At 49.2% G+C, this 8,602-nt stretch overlaps 1 protein-coding gene across 1 annotated transcript; it reads right to left on the bottom strand.

The window, feature by feature from the left end:
• Positions 1-3,474: 3,474 nt before the first annotated feature.
• Positions 3,475-7,418, bottom strand: BSX (brain specific homeobox). Its single transcript, XM_069468799.1, has 3 exons — positions 6,991-7,418; positions 4,795-4,991; positions 3,475-3,790 (listed from the first exon to the last, which is right to left on the bottom strand). The coding sequence occupies exons 1-3, from the start codon at positions 7,250-7,252 to the stop codon at positions 3,551-3,553; spliced, it is 699 nt and encodes a 232-aa protein (XP_069324900.1). The 5' UTR covers positions 7,253-7,418; the 3' UTR covers positions 3,475-3,550.
• Between the last annotated feature and the right edge of the window lie 1,184 nt (positions 7,419-8,602).

The following is an 8,602-nucleotide window of genomic DNA, read 5'->3' as shown; positions in this document are numbered from 1 at the left end:
TGCCTTCACATCTATAGCTCTCTAATTATCATACACATCAACGGAAGCCAGTACTCTGTCTTTCAAAGTGGTGTCATGGATTCCAATTTAGTATTTTTAGTGCCACCATCAGCTAATATAGAGCCCGATGGTGTGTTGTCTATTTTTCATGTTCTTATAGGAGCAAAAATATTATCAACAGCCCCTCTCTGAGAATCTATGAAATAAAGTCCATCAGAAACAGAGCATTAAGCACAAGTATGGAACAAATTACTTATTATATTTGAGATTAGATCTGGGATGACTTGCCCACCTTGACTGTTTCAAGATGTTCTTGCTTCTTCAAAATCAGACCTATGTTTGTCTTTCTTTAATATATCATAATGAACACAGTTTTGTCAGATTTTCACAACCCAGTGAAACTGAGTTGAGGCAAAAATCTAGGTTATTCAGACAAAATACCTTTTCAGCCTATGGAAGCCTTGATCACTATTAAAGACCAAAAACAAAAATTGTCATGTTACATTAAATTGAGACTAAATTGTATCTATCCTCTACAACCATCACTAACTCACTGTATAAAAATAAAGATAAAAAAAAAAAACTAGGAGAGTTTTGCTACTGGATTGTTTGCCACCAATTTCAAGGACTTTTTTGATGAGAAAGGCATACTATACTGGGCCTGGTGCCGCAATTCTGACCACTTCTCTTCCCATCTAATCCAACAAGAAACAGCCACAAAAGGGAGGACCAGGGTGAGAGGGAATGAGCATCTTCCCATGTGTAATGCTCATGAATCAAAGACCCAGGTATTCCCAGGGCTCCAGAACACACCTTGCCTTCAGTCAAAGTAGAGTTGTGCTTATACTAACAGCTTTCCTATTTACCTGCTTTTTCAAGACAAAAGGTCATGAAATGCACAGAATCTGCTCCTCCTAGACTCAGAATAGGCCCTGGCATCTTGTTGTGAAGGCAGGAGGAGAAAAACATAAATGCATGATACTTTTGAGTTTGTGTTCACCATCTAATTTAAACACACATACAAACACACACACACACTTTTCCCCAAATACACAGTATTTCTACTCACTTTAAAGATTCTTCCCAAATCTAATTTAGTAGTTGTTCTTCCTGGGATTAGAAGAATTTGATTTTTCCCTTGGCTCCACAATCTTGTGTAATAGAGTATCTACTTTCCCTTCCAGCTTACCAGGAACATTCTCATTCACAAATCAATTGTTTTTCTCTAACCAAGTCTTTTGTCTCATTAAAGCATTTGCCATAAACATCTGCCTTAAAACAACAGTAGTGTCATTATCTGAACAGGGAGGGAGGGGAGAAATCTGAGCCTAGATTTGTTTTAATAGCCACATCTATACAAGCTAAAGAAACTAGAGTGGTCTTCTTATAAAGTGATAGAGGCGAAATGTCAACCAATGCATTCTTACCAGAAAAAAGGAAAAGAAGTGAACAAGGAGTCAGAAAACATATTTTTTGTCCTTTGGCTGTTAGGGAGCCTTGATTTCATGTGTAAATCATTCAGTCTTGCCAAGCCTTGATTTCCTCATCTATGAAAGGGAAAAATAATCTTTGTCATCTGTGACTCACAGGATCATTGATTGATTACAAAGCACTTTGGAAAATCCAAAAGGCTAGACAATGCCTATGTTTTAAAAGCAATAGTTTTGTCTCCTAAATGATGCAGATTGGATAAAGCTCTGGCTCTGACACTTGTCTTTGCCTCAGGTAATGATTCCCCGAGAAGTGTATTGCAGGAAAAAAAAAAAAAAAAAAAAAAGCCCACTGCTACATTCATAGAATCATAGAAGTTAGACCTCTAAGGACCTTCGGGATTCATCCCCTTATTGGAGAAATAAGAAAATAAAAAATTAAACGTAATCTAAGCTCACACCACTGTGGTTTATATAATTATCATTAATCATTAGAACCCCAAGGCCAGGGTTCCACCCAGCAGTAATCTACTCACTGTTTTCTAGCCTCTCTGGGCTCATTTGCCTAAAGACACCAGCAGAAACGAAAGGAGGATCGGAAGCTGGGGTCGCCTCTGGCAGGGCTGCTATATTTGCTAAGTGTACTGGGTACGTAGGGTCGTCACACGATTCGTTACTGTAATTTGAAACTCCAAATATCAAGAGATCTCTGTTCCTTCACCATTTCAGAGTCATAAAACACCATTTTAGGAGACCTTTTCCATGTAAGTGGAACTCAAGACCGTTAATCAAACGATTAGAAACAGGAAAATCGGAGTGAGGGAAACAGGAATCTGTTAACGAAAGGTTATTAGCCAAGTTCATTTCCACCGGGAATAGGAAACTGCCTCGCGCGGAGGGGAGGGGCGTGCGCGTAGGCGGACGCGGTAACAAACAATTCCCGGAAAGGCGTGATCGGTCCCAGTTTTGCCCTAGAGCCTTTTATTGTCTAAAGAGACCGCAAACCCAGTGAGAGAATAAGAGACCTCCCGTTGGAAAAGGAGAAGGGTAACGCGCAAAGCCAATCAGACCCCACCCCACTCCCGACCCCGGCCGCATCTAGTCCTGAAACAGGTGCACGCCGGAAACCCCGTTACGCTAAAACTCCACATTCCCTAAAATGCGCTGAGAATGAGCATTTCCACACACAACCCGAAGAAAACTCACTGTTAAAATATCGATAGCCTGTGGGACGTGGAAGAGTTTCGGGACAAGAGTGCAACAAGTTCGGGAAGCAGAAATTGCCCTGGGGGTTTCCTCTGCCCTAGTTGCCCGCCGCGCTCTGGCGCCACTTGGTACCCGGGAGGGAGCGCGTAAAGGGCGTCCGCGCCTGCGGCGCCAAGCTCAGGAAGGGTGCCAGGGTGCAGGACCGCGAGCTCTGGATGAGGACACGGGTGGGAGAAGATGGAAGTCCCGCCCAGAAACGAGGGAGTCGCCTTAGTACTTGAGTCAGAGATGGAGCGTGGGGAGTGGGGGACGGAAGTGAGTGGGAGGTTAGTGACCAGCAGCGCACGAGTCTGTCCTGGCCCTGGGCGTTCGAAAGATCAAACTATGGCTCTGCCTGGATCCCTGGAGAGCGCGGAAGCCCCCGGACACTTGGTCCCTTGCCTGTAGCCAATCCGACTGCCCAAGGAGGGGCAAAAGGTCCGCGTGGGGAGGCCGCGGAAGCCGTATAACGGAGCTGGGGGCAAGTGGCTGAGAGATGAGAGGGGAGCGGGTCTGTGATCGCGGCGGAGAAAAATGTCCCCCACCGAATACAGAGCCGAGAGCCCAATTTTCAGTTTGGGATGCGGTACTGGGCTGGTCCCCACCGCTGACCATGCCGGACGCGGGAACGAGCGAACCCAGGCGCACGCTCTCCCTTGGCAGGGACAGGGCGGGCGGGAGGGGACGGCGTGAGGCCGAGCCGAGGGCCGCGCTGGCTCCGCACCGCTGGAGGTTGACAGTGGGTTTCGTCTTCCAGGAGCTGATCGCCAAGCCCGCCTCGAGGCCGAGGCCGGAGTCTGAGTCTTCCCGTCCCGGAGGGAACCACGCCGGGCCCCGCGGTCTCCTCCCCCGCCAGCCCTCCCCTGCCTGGCGGCTCAGAGCACGTGCGGCCCGGAGCCGAGCTCCCCCTCGTCCCCAATGTCCACCTCGTCCTCTGGCTCGGTTAGCACGAAGGGGCCGGCGGGCAGGCTCAGCCGAGCCTCGGCAGCAGCGGCCTCTGAGCCGCGGGGGCTGCCCTCGGGGCTCTCGGGCCCGTCTGGTGCTTTAGGCTCGTCTTGACTTTTCCGCAGCTGTTTTTTATGCTTCATCCGCCGGTTCTGGAACCACGTTTTCACCTGATTTCGGGGAGACAAAAATAAAATCATATCATTCCTCCAGATCTGAGCGATTGCTGGGGTTTAGGAAAATGGGCCGCAATCCATTACCAAAGAGCTGTGCTCACAAATAGGTTGAATGAGAATCAAACATCCCAGGGCTCCTAAGGGTAACTGTCCCAAAATAATGGTGAGGATCAAAATGGTGTGGTTAGTAATTGCCAGTACTGTCATTAATTAGAATTAGGACTAGTAAGTGCTAAGTGGACGAGCCTCCTTTATGCCCAACTTACGTTCCTCTGCTGAGATATCTAAATACCTGATCCAGCAAGACTCCTGGACAGAAAGATAAGAATTGAACTTGCTGATTCTTCTCGGAGAAAAAAAATATATATATCAGCCCCAGACCTGGCAAAGCTAATGATTTCACAGCAAATCGCCTTCCCGGGTACAGAGAACATGAGGGAGGAGGAGTAGAGGAAGGGGTTTTGAGGTTGCAGGTGACCAGCGCCTGGAGGAAGATGAAAAAAATTCTTCCACTCAGGACAGGGGCATAGGGAGGAGACTTAAACCATAGTATATGTGTATATGTGGGGTGGGGCGGAGGTGCATACGAAGATTTGCTCCGGTGAGATTGAAATAAGAAAAAAAAAATCTCCTGTGTGGGCCTCTCTCAGGACAAGAATCCATCGAATTATTCTATTTTACCTCTGACTCGGTTACGTCCTTAGCCTGTGGGGGAGTAAGGAAGGCATGGAAATAAGTTCCTAAACTGGAGGTGACCATGGGAATCACCGGAGGAGTTTTTCCTTCATGTCCAGGGCCCCGCTCCATTAAGTCTGCTTGAGTAAGTCTGACATGAGGTTGCGGTGTCCGTACTTTTACTAAGGATCTTGGGGAAAGCCTAGACTAAGGGGGAGCATGGTCACTTCTACAGGTGGAACTCCGCAATGGGTCCCGAGGGTATTGAGAGTTCAGGCGAGGGAAGAACAAAGCAGAGATCCGGGCTTCCCTCTCCTGCGCACCTGTGTCTCGGACAGGCTGAGGGCCGTAGCCAGCTCCACCCGCTCCGGCGTGGACAGGTATCGCTGGATCTCGAACCTCTTCTCCAGGCCCGAGAGCTGCGAGTCAGAGAAAACCGTGCGAGCTTTGCGGCGGCGGCAGTGCTTCCCCGGAAGCTCCGCGTGCTGCGGGTGCGGGAACAGCGCGGGCACCGGCATCCCTGCAGAGAGAAGAGCAACCAAGTGGGCAGATTCCGCATCACCCGGGAACAGCCTCCGCCCCGCTCCCCTCCCCTGGTACCCAGCGCCTCCCTCCGCCTCTTGCCTCCACCAGGCTCCTGCTCGCCCCAAACTCCCTCAAGCCCTTCTCCCAGGAATCCCAGGACAGGGGGTGGAAAAGCAGCAAGGATGGCGCTTGGAGATCTTTAGCTGGAAGGCCATCTAGAAATACAAACAATAAACAGTAAATAAAACGGAAAGAAAATTGGAAAATAGATCCGAGGGCCTTTTAAAATTTCTTGGAGAGGCTTCTGTGGAATCTGTTGTGCCTCGAGAAGTTTTCCTGCAAACGTCAGATGTTCCAGGAGCTGTCCTCCCCCGACCACCCACCTGTATCCTCCAGGACCCTTGATGATACTCAGTGCCATTCTGGGGCTAGTAGAAGAGCGGATATCTTGCCTCCCAACCTCACTAAGAAAACACTTTTCTTTCTTGAGCTACCCTCGTCCGCCTGCGGCCAAAAGGAACAGAGCGAAACTCTCTTATCCAGAGAAGCTACAGAGAGAGGACAGAGGAGCAATTCCCGCCTCTCACGTTTTCGCGTCAGCTTCAGGGCCACTCTGGGGACCCCCGCTCACTAATGTGGTTCTCGTTCTTTTTCTCATTCTTTCCCTCCGACTCCAAGCCCAGCAAAGCAGAGGGTTGAAGCGGTTTTCCCTGGCCAGGTCGGAGGAAACTTCTTGTCTTTCCTGATCCTCGCAGGCTTTATTTGGCATCTGAGACGCACCAAGCACACAGAAGCTGCCACACGCAGCATCTGCCAGTTCCAGCGGGGAAACACACACACACACACACACACACACGTTTCGGTAAGGCCGGCTTTGGCCACTACTATGTGGAGGGAACACCGCTGCAGCCAAGAATATCCTGCCGCCAGCCGGGCGGTGAAGCTGGCTTCGTAACTCCCTCTCCGACCCAGTGCCTCAGAGTCTGGGTTTCACTGCTTCACCAGCATTCTTAGCTTTTGTTCTGGATTCCAGCGCTCACACTTCACAAACTGCCTCCTGTCTTCCCCCAGTCCTCTGCCCCGACCAGGGTTGTTTCCACCTGCACTCCAAATCAGGACTCAAGGAATGATTCTACACTATCTGGAATGAAAATGCTGGAGAAAAAAGTGTGCATGAGGCTTTTGGGAGGGAGGCAGAAAGGAATCTGGTTATTCCTCCACACCTCCCTGTCCCAACCAGACTTTGCTAATCCCAGCATTTTGCCAGGCCAGAGAAATCAAAATACTTTAGCGCCCAGTTCTGGCGACTCTGGCAACTGGGGCAGGAAGGGAAGCCCCACCTGAGATTGTGAGTTAAATTCTAGATATTGGGGATGAAGAGAGTTAAAAAGCTGTGTCCCTCCCTCCTTTTTCTTACCCTTTCTCTCTTATTCCGGCCAGCCCAAACCTTTCCTCCTCAGAGAACCCCAACCCTCGTTCACTTGTGTGCCCCCAGCAGGGTCTGCAAATGCTCAGCACTTGAAAGAGGACAGCGGAACTGGCAGGGGCATTTCAAGCGTCTGAGCTCAAAAGTTGAGTTCCATTCCATGGAGCAGGATGGTCAACGGTCTCCCTCTGAGCAGGGAGAGGCAGAGAAGAATGCAAACTGAAAGATGGACCAAAGTGGCCAGGAAGATCACGAGTAGGGAGACTGAGCATTGCCCACTAAGACTATTGTCAAACTCATTCGCCTGCAGGTACCTCTTGGCCAGGTACATCTCCTCCGTTATAAAAAGTGCACAGGGATCATGAATTATCCCTGTGGGTTGGCATGTCTCAAGGGAGCTCCATGTGCTCTCAGATATATCCCTAATCTTCCACTGTCACTTAGGGAAGGAGGTTACCAAGCCAGGCCGAGCCAGCTCTGGCCTTTCCTTAGCTCCATCACAGGACTAGGGTCTGCACTAGAAGACCTAGTCTCTCACTGCCCACACCGTGAGGCCCCTGTTACTTACCCGAGGTGGTGAGGAAATAAGGGTGATGGTGGTCTCCCTTATGCAGAGGGTGGTGGGCGTGAGGAGCCAGGAGGGTGGGTGTGGGCATGAGGGGGTAGCCATAGTCTAGCAGAGGCACCCGAGAGGCCAGAGAGCTGGCAAAATGGTCGGGGGCCACCTCCCTCAGCGGCTTGGGCTTGTGCAGCAGGATGTCCTCGATGAAGAAGGATGTGGGCCTCTGCGAAGACGCTGGGTGTAGAGGAGAGGTGAAGTTCAGATTCATCTTGAGCGGAGCACTTGCCACAGGGCAAAGACCGTGGACGAAGTGTAGGAAGCAGGCAGCGTCTCAGCAAGCCTGGTGGAAAGCCGGCAACCACCTTTCGAGGCTGGAATCTCTGCCGCTCTCTCCTCGGCCTGGGCTACCCCGGGCGCTGGAGAGGCAAGAAGACAAGCTCCCGGGTAGGTTGGGTCTATGTGCTGGAGAATTGGCAGCTTGGAGAGGGGAGCCGGGAGAGCCAATGACGAGGCTGCCAGAGGGAGAGGGGAGGGTGCGGTGGGCGCGGGGCGGGGCGGGGAGCTGTCCGCGGTGCTGAATACTCCCGGCCAAGCGTACGGAGAGCAAAGCCGACAGGCTTCTTGCTCCTACCGGGTTTCTTGACCTTAATTTCTGCTCCGACACGGCAAGCGCTGCTGCTTCCCAGTCGTTTTTAAAGAAAGTTAAAAGTAAAAAGTCTCTGTTGTCCGATAAACTCCTCTTTAGAGAGGAGAAGGCACTAAAAGGGCCCAAACCCATAGGGATAAAACACTTATTCAGGCATTTAGGCCTGGATTTTAAGAGTTTCCATAATTGATAGCAAAGGAGAAGGGAAATAATGAGAAGAAAGAACATCCACTACTTTAAATTGCTAGGCTCAAATTGATGGCTAAGAGATAACTGAGTTATTGAGGTAAATAAAGAAAATGATGATGATGATGATGATGATAATCATGATCATAACATTCTTTACCTCAGTTATAAGGAGTAGGGAGGAAGAGGGTTATAGCTACATTAGGCAAGTTATTTGGTCTGTGTAAATATGTCCAGAGCCACCTCTTGGTGCCATCCTCCACGTCCCTTCAAATTTCCATTACTTTTTCCTCACTTCACTCATACAGTTTGCTTTTTCTGCTATATTATTTTTTCAACCTTAGCTCCCCAAAATTGTACTAGATTTTTGTTTCCCATTCCTTTTTCCATTCTCATTCCTTTCATTTTCCTCCCTCTCAATCTTTTGTTGTTTCTGTTTGTCTTTTTCTAATCTGTCACATTTATTTCCCCGGAGTCAATTTGCTAAAATTAGGGTGATCATCTACAACACAGCAGGGGTAATTTCAGCTCGCATCTCCGAAAATTGCTCTAATTATTGATGTTAAACTCCGGGAAATTAAAAGAAGCCACTTCTCTTCCATCTCCCCATTTTTAAGCTCTAATTTGTTGAAATCTAGTCGTCATCACAATTCCAATCACTACCGCTAATAGTAAAAGTGTTTTAATAGAGACTGAGTCCTCACAACCCATGCTATTAGATAATTAGAGGAGGTGTTAGAAAGCCAAGTGCTAATCCTTGGGCACATGAGTAGGATTTCCATCTGA

Source organism: Eulemur rufifrons, chromosome 6 (genome assembly GCF_041146395.1).
Source record: "Eulemur rufifrons isolate Redbay chromosome 6, OSU_ERuf_1, whole genome shotgun sequence".
In the NCBI taxonomy this organism is placed as follows: domain Eukaryota; kingdom Metazoa; phylum Chordata; class Mammalia; order Primates; family Lemuridae; genus Eulemur; species Eulemur rufifrons.
The sequence above is the reverse complement of the archived record's forward strand: the minus strand, read 5'-3'. Positions and strand labels throughout refer to the sequence as shown.